General features: G+C 36.6%; 1 protein-coding gene across 5 annotated transcripts; it reads right to left on the reverse strand.

Annotated features, from left to right (window-relative positions):
• On the reverse strand, nucleotides 1-13,089 carry LOC140513223 (ribonuclease pancreatic A-like). 5 transcript variants are annotated; one of them, XM_072622705.1, is made up of 3 exons: nucleotides 13,007-13,089; nucleotides 2,998-3,078; nucleotides 1-752 (listed from the first exon to the last, which is right to left on the reverse strand). In XM_072622705.1, the coding sequence occupies exon 3, from the start codon at nucleotides 725-727 to the stop codon at nucleotides 284-286; it is 444 nt and encodes a 147-aa protein (XP_072478806.1). In that variant the 5' UTR covers nucleotides 728-752; nucleotides 2,998-3,078; nucleotides 13,007-13,089; the 3' UTR covers nucleotides 1-283. The 5 variants fall into 5 exon arrangements, with proteins under 5 accessions (XP_072478806.1, XP_072478802.1, XP_072478803.1 ...); XM_072622701.1 differs by lacking the exon at nucleotides 13,007-13,089 and adding an exon at nucleotides 8,373-8,528 and having other exon boundaries at nucleotides 1-757; XM_072622702.1 differs by lacking the exon at nucleotides 13,007-13,089 and adding an exon at nucleotides 8,373-8,481.
• Between the last annotated feature and the right edge of the window lie 10,070 nt (nucleotides 13,090-23,159).

Raw genomic sequence — 23,159 nt, forward strand, 5'->3', positions numbered from 1 at the left:
TGAAGAGGAGATAGGTTTTATTGAAAACAGCAGAGAAGCAATTAACATGTGAAACTTTTACATTCTCCCTCTGCCCAGGTATCTGACCACCACCCCATCGACACTTGGGCAAGGATCCAGTTCCAACCTTGTTAAAACCTCATGTACTGAGAGCACAGGTAGCTAAGGCCATGTGTTGAGTAACAATAGGTGACAGAAGTGGAAAGGTGTAATTTCACAAATTTTGTCAGGTATCAGGTGGTAACTCAGGGTTCCATCTGTTTCTCACTGCTCAGACTCTATCCTATTCGAGGTGCACTGGCTTCAAGGGCTTCCCCTCACAGGCCACAGTGACTTGTTTCTTAGTATTTTGCATCCGGTATCTGCATTTGCCTGGCTTGGAACCTCCCAAAACGTGGCACTCGGTGATTCTCAGGGGTTTATTGCTTTTGTAACAATTGTGCATATATGGGTTTGCACACGGCGTCTTTGCCTGGTGACAAATACGCTGAATTCTATGGTAAGATTCACGCACGAAAGTATTGGTTGACTTGCATATCGGTATTGTCATGCCCCGTTTCCGCATCATGCGGTCACAGTATTTTCTTCCAGGATCGCGTTTAGCGCCTGAGTCCACATGCTGCCTCTTAAACTTATCTTCTCGGGACTCTGCTAAGGAATGCTGGCTCAGTACCAACACCAGGAGACCCAGCAGGGACAGCGAGAGGAGTGATCTCTGCAGAATCATCTTAGCTTCACCTAGCAAAGGAATTCTACCCTAGAAAAGGAAGGGAAATCAATGAAGAAAATACACATCTTAGAAAAGAAATCAATCTTAGACACAGACTGTAAGCCTTTGGGGCTCCTGTTTCATAAGCTCTTGGGTGAATACTGTGTATTGAATTCTTTGGGTAGATGAATAATCAATAATCAATAATTAAATCTATTTTTTTTTCAGATAAAATTATAAGTTTAAAATTTGGATGTCTGTCCAGTTATTATATGTTGGTCATTTGTACAATTAAACATTTTTTCATTAGCCTTTAGTAATCATCAAACTTAGATATGGCATCTAAGGTGCTTATTAAAAATAATAGCCCAGCCCTTATCTTTCCATAGCTTTTCTGGCTAATAAATTCCCTCAGTTCATCACAGTCATTCTTTTACTAGGTAGCAAAACCTCTTTTTAAGGCCAGAAAGAATCTTTACTTCCTAAGAGATCCTCCAGTAAGCAGTACGACTCCAATCCCTCAGTCATTCTGAGTTACCTGCTTGAGCATTTTCCCATTCCCTTTCTAATGTTCACTCCCCTTCAACAAAGACAAAATTTTTTCAAAGTGTAAGGAAATATGGACTGGGAGTAAGTCCCTCAAAAGGAGCTGGGGAACCTTCCTACAATACAGGGGACCCAATGAAGGGATGTATGAAGGTCCTTCAAATACACTTTAACTTCTGTTCATTGCTATTAGTGTTCATTGGTTCAGAGCTAAAAGAGATCTTGGAAATCATTTAGTCCAAACACCATGTTTTACTGATTAAAAAAAAAAAAGAATAAGTGATCAAGTAACTTTGTTGAGGTCTTATCGCTAGCTAGTAAGTAGAAAAGCCTGGATATTAATCTAGGTTCCCTTACTGCAAACCTAGGGCTCTTTCCTACGTCATTCATTATTTCGTAGTTTGGGATCTACTGTAGTTCATAGCATATCCTTAGGTACATAGCAACTACCTGACACAGCCTGGATAATCTGAAGGAAAGGAGACACCAACATCTTTAAGAACATCATTCTCCCTCAATCTAATTGTCTTTCTTTGTCTTCCCCTTTTCATAGGTGACTGGTCTTCTTCCCCAGGGTCTCCCACTATAAGACTCTATCACCAGTATACTTTGACTCTAAATCCTCAACAACCAACATTTCTATGTAATTCCCCTAGGCCTTCATTCACACATTTATTTGTTTTTTCCTGATCTCTCTCCTGAGTGTGGAGTAACTGAGTCTCTGAGCACTGGCTGAGTCACTCTACCTATGATCCATTCATTTTACAGATGAGGAAACTGAAGTCAAGGGAGAAAAATTATTTCCTCAAAAGCAATAAAGGTAGTGGCAGAGATGAGATTAGGCCTTCCAAGGCCCACCTTCACCAGTCTTCACATCGCACCATGTTGCCTCCATCCTTCTCTAAGCAGAAGAGGGAGTTAGGAACAGTCCTGACAGCTACTATCAACAGTCTCAGGAATTGGCAGGAAGAAAGGAGAAGCTTTTATGTCTTTGTTTGGTACTTTTGCCATTCAAAGAATGGAATAGGAAAAGCCATAAGAAGGGGGAGATATTATTCAAGGAATATCTCCCACATTGGAAAAAGCCTTATCTATTAAGCCTTTCATTATCCAAAGGAATTCTTTGGAAGAGAGCTGTGCTGGGATGTGATCATTTTAAGGAAATTCCTTTTTTTTTCCTTTCTTACAAGTTGCTTCACAACTTTGTGTCCCACAGGAGCTTTTCTCTGGGTTAAGTTCTACCAGTTACTTCTAAGAATCCCACAACCCCCATTTTTGGGTTTCCCAATAAATCTTGAGAAAGTAATTTTGCCTCTTATAGACTCAGTTTCCTCCTCTCTAATATGGGGGTAACAATACTTAGGCATCTCATCATATAGGGTTGTTAGGAAGAGTGTCCTGTAAACTCTGAAAGACTATCAAATGTGAGCTATTTTTATTGTGTAGTCTAAACTCCCCTTATCGAACCAAAGTAGATACTTGACTTAATCTATGTGCACTTCCTTGTGAGAGGAGGATGGAATTGACCTAATCAATATCTTTAACATCAAATCATAGCTTCCTGTGAACTTAATATTATATAAATTTTCATATTAACAATAGTTCTATTATTTAATCCCCAAATTAAAATTCTCCAAGTTCCAGATCCAAATAAGTAAGGACTGAAATCTCCTGTTCATGTCCGACCCAAATTAAATAATCCTAAATCCTTGTTCTAGTTTCTCCATTCATCAACAACTTACCCAAATTCTTGTGTTCTGTGTCCTGTGTGAGGATGACCAGGTATTGGACTGGTTCTTCCTACCTGTCTCTGGTCCTGAGTCCTAAGGGAAAGAATGAGTAAGACAACTTCTGAGATAAGTGTATCATAGCCACTGGGGTAAATGAGACATCCATTGTGGGGGGAAATCCCTTAAGGAACAAGGAAGTTGGATTTAACTTATAATAAGGGAAGTATGTGAAAATATAACCCATAGTCATCTCTCTCCATCTTTGAGTCCTTAAGGATAGACATTGAGAATGAATTCATCCTAAGGGTCATGGGGCATGACAGGTACAGTGATGGTTTGGGGATAAATATCTGAGTCTATTAAGTCCATGTTTATGCTTTTTCACATGGAATTAGAAAGTCTAATATTTACCTCAAGAAATTATTTCAAGTGTCCTTATAAAGCTGGTAAGTAGTAGTGTGGGAGAACATCTGTATTTGATATATATTTCAATAATAGACTGATTCATCTCAAAACTCATAGTTAATTTCAAATTAACAGTAAGAACAAGTTGAGGGGGAAATACAGACAACTACTAACAACAGTAGCATTAAAGGTCCATAATTTAAATTATAAGTGTCTCAAGTATTAAGTAATTTTACCATGTTTGAGATTTGTTATGGAGAGAGCCAATATGTCCTCTTTCTCCACTTTGATTTTCAATAGAGTAAAAGAAGCAAGCCAATCAAAGAATCCAGGATCCAAAGGCCCATATAATACTTCAGATATAACAAAAACACTCCTTCTACAATATCCCCAAATATTCATCTTCACTCTCTCCATGGACCTCCTAAAAAGAGAAATTCATTACCTTTGGAGGCAGCACATTCTGCTTTAAGATAATTCCAAATATTAGAAAACCTTTCCTTACATCAAACATATCTGTCTTTGCAATGGCCAGCAATTGCTCCTGGTTTTATACTTCCAGATCAAAAAGAACAAATCTAATCCTCCTTTCACATCATGGTCTTTCAAATATTTAATGGTAGTTATCCTGTAATCTCAGTTCCTTCAACTGATTTTCAGAGAATATATTCTCCAGTCCTGTCATTACCTTGACTACTCACTTCTGAACACATAGCATGTCTTTCCTAAATGACGATGCCTAAAACTGAACACAGTATTCCAGGAATGCCATTACCATAACAAAGGCTAGTAAAACTCTTGCTTCTCTTGCTCTAGAGTTTATGGATCTCTTAATAAAACTAACGATAGCATTAGATTTGATGAGTTGCCATATCATACTGGTGACTCATATTGAGCTTGGAGTCCATTAATATATTCAATTTTTTTTCTTTTTTTAATACTTTGATTATATTTTATTTTGTTAAATTCAGCAAAAAATCTGCTTTCTCACCCTTATCCCTAACCCCCACTTCCAACAATTGAGAAGAAAAGAAAAACAAAATCCATCATAAACGTGTATGATCAATCAAAACAAATTTTCACATTGGCCTCCCAAAAAAAAGTTTTTCTCATTCTGCATTCTGAGTCTTTCACCTCTCTATCAGGAGGTGGCCAATATGTTTCATCCTTAGTCTTCTGGAATTGTGGTTGGTCATCACACTGATAAGAGTTCCAAATTTTTTAAGGTTTTTTCCTTTACCCTGCTGTTGTCATTGTATAAATTGTTCTCCTGGTTCTATTTGCTCTGCATTGGTTTATACAAGTCTTCCCTGGTTTCTTTGAAAACTTTTCCTTGACCATTTCTTATAGGACAATAGTATTCCATCAAATTTATAGACCAAAACTTCTTCATCCATTACCTAATTTATAGGCACACTCTCAGATTTCCATTCCTTGCCTCCCCAAAAAACTATAAATATTTTTGTACACCCCCAAAGTTTGTTTTGCATAGGACTATTCTCCCCCTTAACTTGTCTTTCTAATTTCCTCTCACCCCTTACCTCTTTCCCTCCTGTTACCCTATTGAATAAAATAGATTTCTATACCCTGCTCTATCTCCCTACATATTCTTCCTTTCTTTGATTTGTTCAGATGAGAGTGAGGTTGAAGTATTGGCTATTCTCACTCATTTCTTCTTGTTTGTAGAGATGTCTACTTTGAGCACCCTAATTATGTAAGGTAAATTTCCCTAACTTTCCCTTCCCTTTCCTCCTTCCATTACTTACAGTGCATTCCTCTTTCCCCTCTCTTTTTCTTCTTCTCTTAAGATCATCAAGACATAATAGAACCTGGTCCTGTCTATTTCAGTTCCCTCTGTGACACCCTGATGATGATAGGATTCAGTGGGGACATACACATCATGTCCCCATGTTACAATGTAAGTAGTTCATCCTTTGTTCAGTCTTTTATCATGGTTTATTTATATTTACCTTTCGATATTTCTATTCATTCCTGTGTTTGAATATCAAAGTTTCTATGCAGCTCTGGTCTTTTCATCCGAAATGCTTAGATACTCTCTAATTCATTAAAGATTCATTTTTTCCCCCTGTAGCATTATATTCAGTTTTCTGGGTAAGTTATTCTTGTCTATAAGCTTATGTTGTAGAATACAAGAATATTGTATTTCTAGTTCTCTGCTCCCTTATCGTTGTGACTGCTAAATCACGTGCGATCCTGACTGTAGCTCCTTGGCACTTGAATTCTTTTTTTCTGGCTGTTTGTAGTATTTTTAATTTGATCTACAAACTCTTTTAGCTATGACTTTCCTAGGAATTTTCATTTTGGTATTTCTTTTAATAGGTGACCAGTAGATTCATTCTGTTTCTGCTTTGCCCACTGATTCTAAGAAAAATGGGTGGTTTTCTTCTGAGATTTCTTGAAATATGATGTACAGCATTTTTTTTATTCATGGCATTCAGATAGTCCAATGATTCTTAAGTTTTATTCTCTTCAATCTGTTTTCTAAATGAGCTGTTTTTGCTGCAAGTTATCTTATATTGTCCTCTATATTTTCAGTCTGTTCACTTTGTTTTCATATTTCTTGTTGCCTCATGGAGTCATTGACTACTACATGGTCCCTTCTAATTTTCATTTGTTGCTTGGACAAGTTTTGTAATCTCTTCTGCTAACCTATCAATTCCCTTTACAGTTTTTTCCATCCATAATTTTATTGGAGAAATAGAAAGGTAAACTCAAAGCTTTAACCTCATGAGGTTCACTAAAATAGCAAAGATGAAACAAATAATCCACTAATCAGAAAGTAAAACTGAGGATATATTGGAAGGGGGAAAAAAAACAATGAAAAGGAGAAAGCAAATAAAAACGTCTTGAAAAACACTGCTGTGAAAGAATATTTCTAAAAATAATAACTTGGAGGGGAGGAAAAGAGGAATGATTTTGAGCTAATTGCTTAATAGAGTGGAGAAAGAGAAGGAGCAAAAGGAGAGAAATAAATGTTTTACTTAGAAATTTCAATAAGATTTTTAAAACTTGAGATAGGATAGACAAATTGAAGTGAGGTACAGGAAAGAGAGTCTGTGGTAATAGACTAACATCAGAACAGTTCAAGCAAAAATAACTGTATAAAGAAAGTATTAATTCAATAGAGAAAAGCAATTTTTAAAAAAGTAATAATAAAGAAACTAATTGAGAAAAACACAGGTCTACTAACTATATCTTTAAACATGAATATGTAAAAAAAATGGAACAAATGGGCAGTGCCAGAACACATAAAACAAAATCCAACTATCTGTTATATGCAAAAACAAATAAAAATACATCTAAAAAGTAAAGACCCATACAGAATAAGAATAAGAAGCTGGATAGCTGCATTGGATGAAACCTGAAAAGGAAGAGTTGCGATCATTCTATCAGATAAAGCAAAAGTAAAAATTCAGTAGCAATAGAAATCAAAATAAACACTATATTATATTTAAAGGAATCATGGACAATGAGCCAATAGTAATACTAAACATAGAAGCCACAAATGATATGTCATCTAAATTAATAAAGGAAAAGTTAAGTGAATTGCCAAAAAAAATCATAATAATAAATGACTTAAAATTCTACTTTTAATTGAACAAATCAAACAAAAAATAACCAAAAACCAAAACATAGAAGTAAGCAAGTTGTTAGAGACTATAGAGCTGAAAGACTTGTAGCACTTTCTGAAGGAAATACTAAAGAAGATATATGTGTATATGTACATATACATGATGAGTACACACACACACATGCAACATCATATGTTACTTTTACAAAAAATAGGACACAGAGAAATTATAAATAATTGAGTTTTTTAAAGTGCAAGGGATATTAACCATATCCTTTGTAGGTTATAATCAAGTGAAAGTAATTAGTAATATAGAGAATCAACAGATACAAACAAAACTAAGAAAATAATTATATCCTGAGTAATGACTGGGTCAAAGGACAAATCACTGAAAGAATTAATAACTATGAAAGACAATGATAATATAAACCTGAATACAAAAATGTCTGGGATGAAGCTGAAGCAGCCTTCAGAAGACAATTACAGTCCTTCGAATGATATTACCAAAATAGAAAGAAAAAAAAAGCAAGTATTAATGAACTGAAAATACCAGTTTTAAAATTAGGAAATAAATCTAAAACAAACACAGAAGACTAAATCTTGACAATGAGAGGAAAACTGGATAAATTAAAAAGCAAAAAGACTACAGAACTGACCGAATTAAAAGCTGATTCTTAAAAATAAAAAATACTAGCAAATTTGATAAGCTACTAGCTATCTGATTTTTTTAAAAGAGGGAGAGAAATCAAATTAATAAAAGAAAATAATGGTCAAGGAAAATCACAACAGAGAAGAAATAAATAGAATTACTGGAACCTGCCATACATAGTTCTATAATAGCAAAATTGAGAATTTAAAAGAGGATTACCTAAATGGAATATTTATATTATATTTTTATAAATTATATAATATATTTATTTGTATATTATAAACTTATATAATTACATATAATTTACTTTATATATAAATTCTATGTAATTTTATATTATACTATGCACTCGTACAGGTTTGCAATCCACTTAAACATCCAAAAATTTTGAGGAAATGCTGCATAGACACAAACCCTCCATCTCTTGTGGAGCAATTTTTTTTTCAATCCAAGCATAAAATTTTCCATTTCCTTAACTTGACAGATTTGCTGATGTAGCAAATTCCCTTTTCATCGGAGCAAATTGAATTCCAGCTATGGCTTCCCATCCAATGTCATTCTTGCCCCTATCCTTCCACAGAAGAGTACCCAGTATACTACTGACCTACTTTTAGGTTTTTCTACATTTCGTGGGTACCAATACAGCACTGAAGTTCTCCGTCTATTATGTCCCACAGTACTATATGAACAGTCCACCTCCTTTCCTGGTTATGAACTTCCTGGTTCATATCCCTTACCTACCAGTTTCCAGACATAGATAAGAATATTCCTTTGTGTCTTTATAATCATTTTCTTCTTTGATGACTCTTTGGAATCCTTCTATTTTTTCAAAGAAACACATCATTCTAATCGTCTAAAGAGTTGTTCTTCCGGCCCCTTTCACTTTCTCCTTTAGGATGGAAATTAAGCTGCACTGAAGTGGTATATGGGCATTATTAACTTGTACTGGAAGAAGCACACAAAAGGGAACAAGTTGTTAAGGATCACTATTAGATTATGCTTGCTCTCTAAATTTACTTAAAGAATGTTCTGCCATATTTTGCATTCTTTTTGTTGATTTCCTTCATTAACTTCTCTCTTTACTAACTCCTTTTACTGTTTTCTAAACTCCCTGTCACCTCGAAGGGACAATTTTCACTTTTTCTTTATGTACATAGCACTTAGCACAGCACCTGTCACAGACTATTCACCTAATAAACGTTTGCAGATTAATTGTTGATTAACACTTGTGGATTACTAGTGAAGCAAATTATTCCCCAATACATGAAGCTGGAAATATGAACATAATGAGATTCATTAACCTTGTTTCACCCTGTTGCTGATCTCTAGGTATAATAAATTCCCTATAAATTAGGCTCTCAGGTGACATGGGGGATTAAGGAAAAAAAATATTTTGACAAGTAGAAGCATTCAAGACAAGAGAAAAGACAAAATCCATGTGTATAATGAGCTTTAAATATCTTATTTCCCCTTGCTGCTGCTCTCCTCAACATTCTTTTATTTCTCTGAGTATTAATGGAACAGTAGCATAAAGTCATGACTTGTTGTACTGGGAGCTGTGAGGACCATCCCATGGAGCATGTATAGGGATAGGCATGGAAGGAGGAGGTATCCCATGGACTCAGCACTAAAAAATTCTAGTGTTTATGATTCAGCAACCAATTGTCGATCCCAAAGACTTGTGATCTGGGATGAAACAGCAATCCTAGTTGTTCCCACAGACCCCAGAAAGACATATGATTGTATTAGGACATCTAACAACTCAGAAGTGGGTCCTCCAAAAACGAACTGTGTTAGCCATACAGGAGGAAAGTACCACCAAAAAAAAAAAATTCAACGATAATATTGCTTTTGAAAGACATAGGCAAAGGAAAAATCCCAGGTACCCAGAGATACAGGCAATCAAGATTATTGGTTACTGTCCCACTGAAAAGTGAATTATCACAGGCAAGTTGCACAAGATCCAACCTGAACCAGCACCAGTGGAGTCTGAACCCAGAGACCTTCTAGAATAAAGAACAGGAGCTGTCCGATTTCCCAACTGGGGAAAAGGTGAGGTTGTTTCTCATTACAGAAGAGAACAGTGTTGAACTCCACTGAAAAGCCAACCAAGACTCCCAGACATTAGGAGAAACTAAGGTTATTCACTATGAAGAACAGATTGAGTGATGGATTCTAAGTATATGAAGAGATTCTATACAGAGTATCCTATGAGAAATTTGCCTAAAATGGGTTTCCTGGATCTGAGTGCTCTACTCCTTGGTTTGGAAAGTAGGGAGATGGAGGATGTAATCTTCTTTCTGCTCATACAGGAAGGGTCACTCCCATTGGGGAGTAGAGGGATGAAGAACCCAGGATGGAGATTATTCTAGAAAGAATCAGGATGTGCCAAATGAATCAAGAAAGCTAAGAAACATCAAGGTCATTTACTTTATCAGTGAAATCCAGGTCCACCTCTAAACTTTCTGTAACTTTATCCTTGCCTTTGTTATTTGAACTCCCTTTCTATTCCCACCCACCTCTCACTCCACAGTCCTCCACAATAATAATCTGTGATTTCAAGAGTATGAGGAAACTTTGGTGTGACAACTCCAGTGGTTTCTGACGTAGAAATTAAATTCTGGGATTTGCCTGAGGCACATAAAAGTTAAGCGATTTGACCAGGGTCAAGTGTCAGGATCATAAAATTAAGAAATTTAAAGGTAAAAGAGATCACTGGGCAGTGATAGCAATTTTTTAATATACATATGTTTGTTGAATGAACAAAAGCATTAACACGGACTATGGCTCACCGTCATGCTATCTCCCACCAAGGTCAAATATTGAGGTATAATCTGTCGTACCTACTTTACTGGACAATGTCTGTCTGGTAATTCTTTTCTCCCAAGAGGTGTTCACTTTAAGACTGGTTTAGATTATCCGGTACACAAAATTGTAATTGTAACACATGCAAAAATCAAAACTATGGCTTTCCTCGCTTCAAATTCCAGCTAAAATTTCACTTCCTATAGATACACAAACCAAAACATAATTTAACTATGGTAAGGAAATCATCGTGCAGTCTTCTCTTCACAGGAAGTTTAATTGTCTATGGGCTGAGGGAGAGGAGAACATGTATCTTACAAGGATTTTAAGAGGATTATGAAAGAATATACAAGTAGATTGTCTAAACTGATGGTTTAATGAGGTCATATGAAACAATGGACAAAAAACTTGGTTTGACATCAGAGAATATATATGCAAATCCTGCCCCTGCTGTCCACCAGCTAATTTGACTTTGCTCAAGTCTCTTATCTCTCAGACTCAGTTTCTCTGTCTGTCACATTATTAAGTTGAACTAAATGCCCTCTAAGGTTCCTTCCAATTCCAAGTCTATGATACTAGGAAACTATAAGTTCTGCATCTTCTGAGGGAATGCACAGAAAAAATCATTAGAGTTGGGAAGAAAAGGGGCAATTATCAGGTACCTTCTCTTAGTGACATCCTGAAAAATATTTCATACTATGGTAATACCATGGTCGTTCTTAGCATTCTCAGTCCCACCTCCAAATGGTCACTGAGATAATGTCCCTCAAAAGAAATCCTGAAATGCAGATAAAGATTTCTATCAGGAGACATCTATGGCGGGTGGCCGTGAGAAGGGAGGAATGCTGAGCTGAGCAGCAGAAAATTCAGATTGATCTCTTGGCTCAGTCCTTAGCCATATGATGATGAGCAGGTCGTGGAAACTATCTGCTGAAAATGAATATTGTACAGCTAAAGAACTGCAAACATTGTGTTAATAAAGACTATTGACAATTATCACTCTTCCATTTGCGTAATTCCATAGGTTATTTCTCAAGCAGACATTATATTTGATTGTGATGGACTTTGTCAGGCTCTTTGACTATTTTTAATTAAACATTTTTTAAGAATTAAATAACTATGATGAAACAACAGTAAAAGTATTCATAGTAGTTCATTCTCTCTGGTCAGTCTTGGAAGACTCATAGTTCTCATTCTCTAAACCATAAGCATTGCAATAAGGCAAATTCATTAGTTGAACAAACCTGTAGCTGTCCAACTCTGACAAAGAAGACCTTTCTAGAACATTTAAAGTCCATAATTGGCCCCAAATTCCTCTAAATCTATGCCAGCTTTACATTTACTACCATCAAACATTCGACATTCCAGCCAAATTAGCCTATTAGCTATTCATCCCATATGACATGCCATCTCCCATCTCCATGCATTTACAGAGGCTGTTCCCAAGTCTGTACCATGCTCTCTCCTCACTGTAACTTCTTAGAGCACTTTGCTGGGGCACTGGATAAAACAATGGACTTTGAGTCATGTAGACTTAGTTCACACATTACCTCAGATGCTTCCTAGCTATGTGACCTTGGATAAGTCTTTGGACCTCAATTACCTTATCTGCAAAATTAGGATAATAACAGCACCAGCCTCACAGGATTATGAACTAACATATAAAGCATCGTGCAACCCTGAATGCTCCACATGAACTCCTGCTATCGCTGCCATAGTTATTGTTAGACCCCTGCTTCTTTCAAGGCTTAGCTCAATTTCCAGCTCTCACACAAATCCTTTCCAGATTCCTCCCCAGTTATTGCCCCCTTTTCCCCTACAAAGTACGCTATATTTAAGTCAATATGAAATACATACAAATTCTGTGTACTTGTTTCCATCCAGTATAAAATAGGTATCATAAATTGTTATGTTATCTACTTTGTATCACACAGGTAGCAATAGAAAAGTACCTTAAGAGTGTGAACAGGCTGCTATACACAACCAAAGAGGAATACCAAAGAAGTATGTTACAGGACTTTAGCCAACTGAATGACAGAAAGAGAAGATGGTCTGCTCATGTGGTAAGAGTAAGAAATTAACCATGGATTACCGTAGCTAGTACTCCACTAATTAACCAGATCAGGGGGTGTTATTGGAGAAGGGATAGAAGGTGAGAATGAGGAAAAAGAAAAGTATGATCAGAACAGGCAGTAGGGGACAGCAGGCCCTCACTTTCCTGCCTGAGGTACAGTTGTTGGTTTCTGAGCAGTCAGACCCCAAGAGATGAATGAACTCTTGTTTAAATGAATGTAGTCATCAGAAGACACAGTTACTGAAAAAAATGCTACCCCAGGCAACACACTAGAGAAGGAAATTCTGCATTTTGCCTCCAGATTCAACCCTAAGAGTATAGAAAAAATGATCTTTTTGTTCAAAGATGAAACAAGAAGCCCTAGCAACTGTGTTAGGTTAATGGGAATCCATGACCTAGGATATCTGGATTCTTTACTGGGCTGATCAGGCAGGTAAGAGGAAAAGAACACCACCTTCTCTCCCCCATTGTCTAAATGATAGTCCCCAGGTGTTACCTTTCTCCTCTGATCACCTGTAGTCTGACTATAAGGTAGACAATCCCCGTTTTTAAGGTGTTTCCCAACCACCTATATGTTCCTTTTTCCTCTTACTTTGTTTTGAGTCCCAGGAAGGGAAGCTAGCCCTGGCTATTGGACCTAGAACAGGGCTCAGCCTCCCTAGGGCTCAGTTTCTTTATCTATTAAAATGAGGGAATTGTTCTAAATTACATCTGTCATCTCTTCAAGATCTAAAATTTTGTAATCCTGTATGCTTCTTTTTCCAGGACCTTATCTTCTCAAAACCTCTCACTCTCTGACTACCTCCCTGACCTCCAAGTAAAGTCTGAGTCTTATTGGATCACTTTGCCTCATATCTTCAAGACTTTTCTATTTTAAAAAAGTTTTTTCTCCCAAATTCCTTTCTGGATTAAATTTATAAATTGTCTTTTAGTCTGGTTTTTTCAATATAAAAATTAAAGAGATCTAGCTTTTATCTGTTCATTAAGCTATCTACCTCCATCTCTTGAATAACATGAGGGCAAAGATGGTGTTCTCCTCTCTACCAAGAAAAGAAACTACGCTCTAAATTCTTCATTTCTATGTCTCAGATTCTTTGTTCTCTGGATGCTCTTACTTTACCTAAATTTCCATGCTTTAAGCTCAGTTCATTCTCTTTTACATATCTGATCTTGGAGCACTACCCCTTGAACAACATTCTTCCATTGGCTTGAAGATGATTATCAAGTCTCCCATCATCCTTTTGACTTTGCCTAAATTATCAAAATTCTCATTCAATTATTCCACCATCACCTACTTATCCAACTTCTTAAGCTCTGTTAACTGATGTGAGATTGGCGGGCTTCCAGGCTCATCATCTGTCTCTGGTTTTGCCTTTTTGTAAGAATCCTTGTCCAGATACAAAAGACACAATAAAACATGAAAGCCAAGAACAATTGGGTACAGTCAAAGGTAGCTGTGACTCACCAGATATGGAAAGAATTACCACATAAAACTAACACCAAATCTGAATTATACAGAGGTAGTCTGTATAATAGAATATATTCATTCATGTCTATAAAATCTCCAAGTTTCCTTATGAAGAATATACAAGAAGACTGTGAAGAGCAGGGTGCTTAGAGTAGATTCCTTTCTTCCATGAAGCTGTAACAGGGAAAGGGTTTTGATGAGGAGAGAATAGTGAGGAAAAGGGCAAGAATGACTTTAGGAGAGAATTCTGTGAATGCTGGGAGACCAGAAGAGACTCCTGACATCTGAAGAATCCAGAAAACTTTACCTAGAGTGCTCCTTTTCTTGTATGGACCTAGAAACTAGGGGAAAAGAAAGATTTACTTCTTTTTCAGCAACATAGTCAACATGCGGTCTGGACCTTTAGTGGAAATATGATGAAGCTGAGTGGAAAATACTGAACAAAGCTGAACCCTATTTGCCGCCTGAATTAAGGGGCAAGAGAAGAATGTATTTGGAGAGAGAGAAAAGGAGAGGTAGAAAGGGGTAAATTATATGATATAAAGGAGGCAAGGAAAAGCTTTTAGAGTGAAGGAGAAGAAAGGGAGCATGAATGAACCTTACTCTCAACAGAATTGGCTCCAATAGGGAAATAATGCACACACCCCAGTGAGTGTTCAAATCTATCTTACCCTACAGCAAAGGATTGGGGAAAGGGATAAGAAAAGGGGTGGGGAATAGAAGGGAGGGCAGATTGGGGAAGAAAGAAGTCAGAAACAATACACTTTTGAGGAGGGTCAAGGTGAAAGGAGAGAGAGAAAAAAATAAATGGGATGGGGAAGATAAGCTCTGATAAAGGCTATATTTTCTTTTAGAAAATAATTAGGGAAGTGTTTTGCATGACTACACGTGTGTAACCCATATTGAATTGCTTGCCCTCTCAATGGTGGGGGGAAGGTGTGGTGGGGAGGGGAGAGATTTTGGAACTCAAAGATTTCAAAATGAATGTTAAAAATTGTTTTTACATTAACTAGGGGAAAATAAAATACTTTAAGAAAAGAATTACAGATTTCAGATAATCCATAAAATTCAATTTAAATGTTAGTTCCGTGAGGGTGAGATCCTTATCTAGGTTCTAGTATCCTTTCCCCACTTTCTCCCTTGCTATAGAGGACCCCTGTAGACTAGAGCCAAAAATAAAATAATTCCTCAGTAATATGAGGTCAGGATAGAATTGAAGCCCTGGAAGCTAGGGTCCCCTATGTAGGAGACAGGCAACTCCAAACCTATAAACCCAGAGTCCAGGTTCCAGATCCTGTCCAGCATGGCTAGTGGTTGGGTGAGAAGTACATCCAAGACAAAAGGAAGTTGCTGTAAAAGAAAGGAGGGTGAAGATGGTGGAATAAGCAAGATTTCTGAATATCTTCCTGAATCCAGCAACGTAAATAATCAATTAATGCACCAACTGTAGAGAGAAGAAAAATTCTAACCCAAAGAAACATGACAATGGGAATCAACTCTAAAATAATGTGAAAGCTTTCTGAAGAGAAGTAAAAGGGTAGGAATGATGCAGAACTTTCATCACCACCACCCTCCTCTTTTCTGCCTCAGACCCATATCCTGAACAACCATAGGAATCTCCCTTTGGAAGATTAATATGGTTTCTATCATTTCCTTCATGGCATTTAGCTAGTCTAATTGTTCATACCTTTCCACCAGGAGCAGAACACTCACCTAGTCCTCTTGAAGATGGCAATAACTGAGTGGAAGACCGAACAAGAAATCCAGTTCTTGTGGAGGCAGGGGATAAATTTAAAGTCCAGCTTTAGTTGGACCAGTGGAGTCTTTTATATGCCCAAAAGATGCCAAAGAAACATCCCATATTGCCCAAACTAAAACGAACTTTGAACTTATCTGATCCTAGTGGTTGGGACAGCAGAAAATAAAGAAGTTATGGCTAGGAGGGAAAGTACACTTACCAGATCCAACGACACTTTAACAGAAGGCCAACAGAGAGACTTTAGCAATAAGTCCCAAACTGTGGCTGAGGAGGGGTCAGAGAGTTCTGAAAATCATAAGCAAATTCTGGTATTATCCTTCTTGTTATAAGGCAAGCCAAGGACGTCTAAAAGACTAGCTCCCAAAGTCTGAGGATAAGAAACATTCCTCAGAATAAAAAGGAGATTCACAAAGAAAGAAAACTCCAAAAAGAAATCATGTAGAACCATTTTCTCACCTGATTTTAAAAATTGATAGGAAAGTCAAATTTCCAAAATTAAAATTAACCTTCAAAAATAAGCAATATATCTCTATAATAATATTGAAATTCAAGAGGCAATAATAGAAAGGGAAATCTCATTCAAAATAACAAGAAAATGCAGGATCAATCAACCAAAGCACACAAAATATTTTTATAGATCAAATTACAAAACACTAATTAAAGAAATTCAGAAAAATGTAAGTACCTAGAGAAAGATTCAGTGCTTACGCTTGTGTCATACCAATACAATAAAACTGACAAACCTACCAAAGTTAATTTACAGTGTTAATGCTATCCCAATTATATTATTAAAGAGATACTTTACAGGACCTGATAAAAATAACTGCAAAATTCATTTAAAAAAACAAAAGATCTACAACAATAAGGGAAATATTGAAAAGCCATAGAAGGGATAAAGTGCAAATGGTTCTTCTTGATCTCAAACTATATTATAAATCAGCAGTTATCAAAAGCATCTGATATTGGTTAAAAAAATAGAGAAGCAGCTCAATGGAACAGACTGGACAATGGAATTTAAGAATCTAATAATTATGTAACTAGGAAAAATAAAAAAATTCATTTAGAAGAACAAAGTAATCATTATTTAAATTAAATAATAGAAAAAATGGGAAGAAGGAGGACCTAGAATTCCCACAAACTAAGTTTGGATGAATATTTCACCATGTAAAATAATAAGATCCACATATACACATGATTTAGATATGAAAAAATCATATCATATATGAAAGAAATGAAGAAGTTGATATCTTTCACAGTTAAGGATAGGGGAAGAGTTCTTTGTCAGACAAAAGATAGGGAGGCTTTGTTGTGATTCAGTTGTTTGTCAGTCTTGTCTGATTCTTTGTGACCCCATATTGGGTTTTCTTGACAAAGACTCTGGAGTGGTTTGCCATGTCCTTCTCCAGCTCATTTTACAGATGAGGAAACTGAGGCAAACAGGGGTCACATAGTAAGTGTCTCTGGCCAGATTTGAACTCAAGAAAATGAGTCTTTCTAACATGAGGCTTGACACCCTATCCAGTGTATCAATTCCCTATCCCACCCTTTCAAATATTTATATTCTAACAAGTAATATACAGGATAAATTGGAAATAATCAACAGAAGGAAGCCTACAGAAGATAAAAAGGATAATTTTGACCACATAAAACCAAAATCCACCAATCACTTCATGAAAGAGACCCACAAAGAAAAACTCCTAGGAATGAAATGAGAGGAGGGGGGTAATTAGAAGTAAACACCTTTGGGGAGGGATAAGATCAAAAGAGAGAATAGAATAAATGGGGGTCAGGAAAGGAGGGAGGGAAACATAGTTAGTCTTTCATAACATGACAATTGTGGAAGTCTTTAGCAAAACTATACATATATAGCCTATATTGAATTGCTTGCTTTCTCACTGGAGATGGGTGAGGAGGGAGGAAGGGAGAGAAGTTGGAACTCAAAGTTTTAGGAACAAATGTTGAGAATTGTTTTTGCATATAACTGGGAAATAAGAAATACAGGTGATGGGGTATAGAAATCCATCTTGCACTACAAGAAAAGAGAGAAGATGGGGATAAGGAAAGGGAGGGGTGTGATAGAAGGGAGGGTAGATTGGGGGAAGGGGTAATCAGAATTCAAGGTGTTTTGAGGGGGAGAGGAGAGATGGGGAGAAAATTTGAAGCTCAAAATCTTGTGGAAATAAAAGTTGAGACCTAAAAATAAATGTGAATTGAAAAAGAAAAGAAGAGAAAATGGTCCAGGAAAGAACCTTGGGAGCTACCTACAATAAGCAGATGTGACCTGAATGGAGATCCAGCAAATGAAGCTGAGAAGAAAAGGTCAAGAAAAAAACTGTAAGAGAGAAGTGCTGCAAAAACCTGAGAAAGAAGAGATGATTAAGAAGATGGTGCTTGACTGAAGAGTGGTCAAGAAAGACGACGATAAAGAGTAGACTTAGTTGTTTAATCACACCACACCAGTTCCAAAGAGAAAGGCAGGAAGGGAGGGAACAAGCATTAATATAGCAATTCCTACATGCCAAGGACTGTGCTAAGCACTTCCAAGCAGTATTGCACTTGATCATTGAAAAGACTCTTTCTAGTTAACTGTTTCTTTTCTAATAATTGTATTGATTTTATTTACATAAAAGCTTTTCAATTTTATGTAATCAAAGAAAGTATAAATGTAAAATGACTAACAACTTTGGAAACATTTCTTTATGTCTAAATACAGTTTTAATATTAGCCTCCTGGTTGCCTGTACTACTAGTGAAAAGTTATTATTGAATTCTGTCCTAATCATTATTCTAGTACAATCTCTGGTTTCTGTTAAGCTTAGCATTCCACTTTTCATGAGGAATAAATCATTTGTCTTAACCCTTTTTATCCATGTACATTGAGTATTCTTTAAATTTCCCCATTTGGGGAACTGTTGGGGAACCATTAGACTTTCAAGTCACAACTATTACAACAATTAACAACTTTCCCCCAGAAGCTGGGTTGGGCAATACGATAATGATGGTGAAAAGGAGCAGCCTACTTCTCCTCCTAAGTCAAGCTTCCCCAAAGCTGAACCTGAGCTAAATGCAACATCTAAGTAAATGACAGGGAGTGATAAAAGTCAGCAGCTAGGGCTATGGGCCCTAGCTCACAGGTACCTCTACCTTTTCTGCCAGGTCGAAATGGGGAACTAAGATCCAGAGAAATGAAGTGACTTGTACATAATAAATTACTGGATCCAGGACTAGAAGCTATGTCTGCTGCTAATAATTTCAGTGTTCTATCTACGTTCTCTACACTCTACCATGCTGCCTCCTACTTATTGTATCACTCATACAGGCTTACCATGGGGCTGAGGCACAAAGATTTTCCTTAGAAATATTCATGGAATTCTGTCTATTTGTGTAAGAGGCCCAGCTCCTATGAAGTTCTTTTCAAACACAAAGTGGGTGGTGCTATTATTTCAGCTAAATATAAACCTTCACCTTACTTTCTCTTGGGATAAACATTCTCTTGTGTGATAATTATGTTTGACTTTTGATAAGGTGTATTAGCAGCAATGATTCATGTATGATAGATTCACTCCTATGCTGCACTCAAAGCTATACCTGATTGTCAGAAGATATTTATTGCTAATTCATTTTTCCAGTTACAATGACAAAGACAGATATCCCCTGTGAAAAGGATGATCAACTATCCTGTTAGCGAAAAATAAATTCAACCTTCCTATAGATTTCTGAAAGAGTAAATTTTCATATTATTCTTCTCACTCTACATATGAAGAAACTAAAAAATTAAACAGAAACACCTTCTCAGCTTTTATTTTTTTTTTAATTTATTCTTCTGGATTCAATTTAGGATACCAATAGGTATCTGAAAATTAATTTCTCCATAACTTTCTTATTATGAATCTGAATCTAAGCTGGTCTATCCTTACTAAAATCATCTTTCCTCTCTTAATTACATGAAATGTGGTTAGTATTTTCACCTTGTTCAAGCCAACAAAAACATACTTTTAGAATCAAGTCATGGCAGCTAGCTGGTGCAGTAGAGAGGGCAACTAGCCCTGGATTCAGAAGGAACTGACCTCAGACATTCACTAGTTGTATGACTCTGGGCAACTCACTTAACTCTGATTGCCTTAAAAAAACAGAATTAATTGCTGGTCTATCAGATATGCATATAAGGACAATACGAAGTCTTGCAGAAAGGATTTTACCCACTGGATAGACAGTATTCAGCTTGCTCATTTCATTGAAACTTTGGTAAAGAGGCTTGTGGGTAGAACAACCTAGAAAGGGGGTTACCGACTTCCTATGATCAGGCCACCACTAGCCTTTCATACAACCATGGTGGTTTATTGAAGAAAAGCTAAGTCCATACATATCTGATTTTCTCAGAGATACAAACATTGAAATCAAACATTGAAAAAGTTTCTGGCAGCAATGTGAAAAACAGGTAAAGCTAAAAGAAAGTAACATAACCTGACACATGCTTTAGTATTAAATTTTGAAGGCAAAGACATTTGATTATGTATTTCAGCAGATTGGAAATAGTCTTTCATATTTTGGTGCCAGGGGAGAACACATGCAAATAGAAATTGTAATAAATTGAACCCTGGCAGAAGAAGAAGAAGAAGAAGAAGAAGAAGAAGAAGAAGAAGAAGAAGAAGAAGAAGAAGAAGAAGAAGAAGAAGGAGGAGGAGGAGGAGGAGGAGGAGGAAGAGGAGGAGGAGGAGGAGAGGAAGGAAAGGAAGGAGAGGAAAAGGAATATAAAAACTCAGAAGTCAAGCAAACAAAAAGAACTAGGATGCCAAGCAAGGGAGGGGATGTGAACAAGTGATCTCAGGTGGTACAGAAAATGTCACATTAGGATGGAGGAAAATTTGAGAGAAATGACCTTCTGAAACTCTTGAAAAATTCTATTCATTACTGACTCAGAGAAAGCAGGGAGGAGGACATTCAATCTGCTTCCTTTCTTTTTCTTCCATCTTCCAATTTCTCTATCTTGGAAAATTGAGTCCCTTTGGGGCTATTTAATAAATTATTGTTGGATACTCAATTTTTCTTTAAATAATTGATTTAATTTCTAATGAAAAATTTTAATTTAATGAAAAATCAGAAATTTTTCAGCTTTTTTCAAATGTCTCAGTTCTCCAAGGAGTTATTCCCTTCTGGCATATGAGTCTGTACGAGTTTGTCGTCATTCACATAGGCAACTTTGAATGATTCCATTGCTTGATTGTTCTTCTGTTATTTATTTCCAAGAGGCAATATATAACATGGAATATAGAAAGTGGACCTCAGAGTCAGAATGACCAGAGTTCAAGTTCGGTTCTGTTACATACTAGATTTGGGACAAGTCACATAACCTCATCACCCAAGGCCACACTCTAAGACTGGAAGTTGGGATCTATATTGATAGACAAACTTTCCTCACCTGTGAATTTCCCATACCAATGAAATCACAGCTCTGGACACAGAAGTGCTATGCTAATTAGGCCTAATTAAATAAATGCTTTTTAATTTGATTGATGGTTTTTGCCTGGTCTGTTGAAGTAGAATATACTTGATGGGAGTTGAAGCCAAATGTGAGGTAAGAGCTAAGCGTAGGTGTATCTTTCTACTCCACCTGCTTGGCTCCTCCCTTACAGGCAGAGAATTTTTAAACCAATTTAGTTAGTTTCATAAATGATAAGAACTATGCTTGGTGATGTGTGAATGAGCATGAACAGTCCTAGTGAAATAATGACTATTATAAATCTTTCTGGATTTAAAGAAAATTTTTAAAAATACAATAAAGAATAGATTAAATTTCTCAATTAGAACCTAATATAACTAGGTTAGACTCCCTTATAAAAGGAAAAAGGATTTTTTTATAAAAGCTGAAAAGCTACTGTTGTCTTCTTTCTATCTCTCTCACTCTCCTCTATTTTTTTCACCTCTTTTTTAATGTTTTCCATTGTTCATTTTCACTTCTGTGTAATAATAGTTATCATGGCCAAAATATTCATTGCCCCACTGCCAACCTATTTATGAATCTCTCAAAATTTATCTAAAATGATCCTCACATAACATATAGTCTCAGATAACATATAATAGGATTCTTCTTCAGCTTTGATAGGAGATGCCAGCTTGCTAATAACATGGGTTTAACATTAGGAAATATGAGGCTACTTTGAGTTTGAAGAAATGATTAAAGATGTGTTATTTCGATGGAGCCAATCATCCACAAAATGCTTAAATTTGTTGTGGGTGTCATAGAACCCTGGGCCAGTCTCGCAAAGCTTATGAACAGTTCAGTGTAATGTTTTTAAGTGTACAAAATAAACTACATAAGATTACAGGTTTTGCACTTATTTTATTTTCAAGTCTGCATTTTGTCTTCTCCCTTTTCTCTTCCCCACATTGAGAAAGTAAAAAAAAAAAACCTTGTGACAAACATGTAGAGTCAAGTGAAACAAATTCCTGCTTTGAAAATGTCCAAAAACATATACGTCTCAATCTGTAATGACTGTGTTTTTATCATGTCATTGCTGTACAGTCATGTCCAACTTTCCATGACCCCATTTGGGGTTTTCTTGGCAAAGATACTGAAGTGGTTGGTCATTTCCTTCTCTAACTCAGTTTACACATGAGGAAACTGAGTTAAACAGGATTAAGTGAGTTACTCAAGGTCACACAGCTGCTAAGTGGCTAAGATCAGATTTGAACTCAGGTCTTCCTAACTTGCAGACCTAGTCTCCATCTACTACAAGCTATACCTGTCTCTGACATGTCACCTGGGTACTCACCCTATTTTATGACTGGCAAATCTGAATCACTAGATTTAGCAATAATGATCCCTCAGTCACACTGGCACCCAAGGAACCACACAGGAAATCACTTAATATTTAGTGGCCCCAAAGTCACCTAAACTCTGACACCCAACTTAGGGCTGTTCTCCCTTGCCCTCAGTAAAGGAACACTCACTTCCTTGGTTTTGCACTGCCATATTTTATTCAGTGAGGAGAAAAACAATCAGCTTAGCCAGGCACTGGAGGAACCAATTACAGGAGCAATTCTCTTCCCAAACAAACCCCTTCTTGAAAACAGGCACAATGATTCTGAGCTGAGAAATTCTGCTTCTGGATGAGTCAGAATGTATGTTCTTAGCATTGTAAGATATCAGGAATATGCAATAGGAAAGAATCATGCTTCCTGATGGGAAGGCAGTCAGCTAGCTCTTGCTGATAACCTGGCATGAGATGTAATTAGTCTGGTTAAGGAGAATAGGTAAGCCCCCCACAATTCAGGATGATATGTCCATATGCTCACGTGCCTCAGCATCTCTACAAGTTGTGTGTGTTGGTGAGAAAGGGTTTATTGCATGTTCCCTGACACTTACAGTTGGAGCAGAATCTAGACCTTGCTTAGTCTCTAACCAATTTGTTAGACACTTCTT

Source organism: Notamacropus eugenii, chromosome 7 (genome assembly GCF_028372415.1).
Source record: "Notamacropus eugenii isolate mMacEug1 chromosome 7, mMacEug1.pri_v2, whole genome shotgun sequence".
Classification (NCBI taxonomy): Eukaryota; Metazoa; Chordata; class Mammalia; order Diprotodontia; family Macropodidae; genus Notamacropus; species Notamacropus eugenii.

Bases quoted from the DNA above. Each gene is read 5' to 3' on its own strand.
- LOC140513223 (XM_072622701.1), bottom strand. From the start codon at position 8,420: ATGATTATAAAGACACAAAGGAATATTCTTATCTATGTCTGGAAACTG. The intron at 3,079-8,372 runs GTAGGTAAGGGA...TCTTTCCCTTAG, and splicing joins TTATCTATGTCTGGAAACTG to GACTCAGGACCAGAGACAGG. The intron at 758-2,997 runs GTAAGTTGTTGA...TTCCTTTTCTAG, and splicing joins CACAGAACACAAGAATTTGG to GGTAGAATTCCTTTGCTAGG.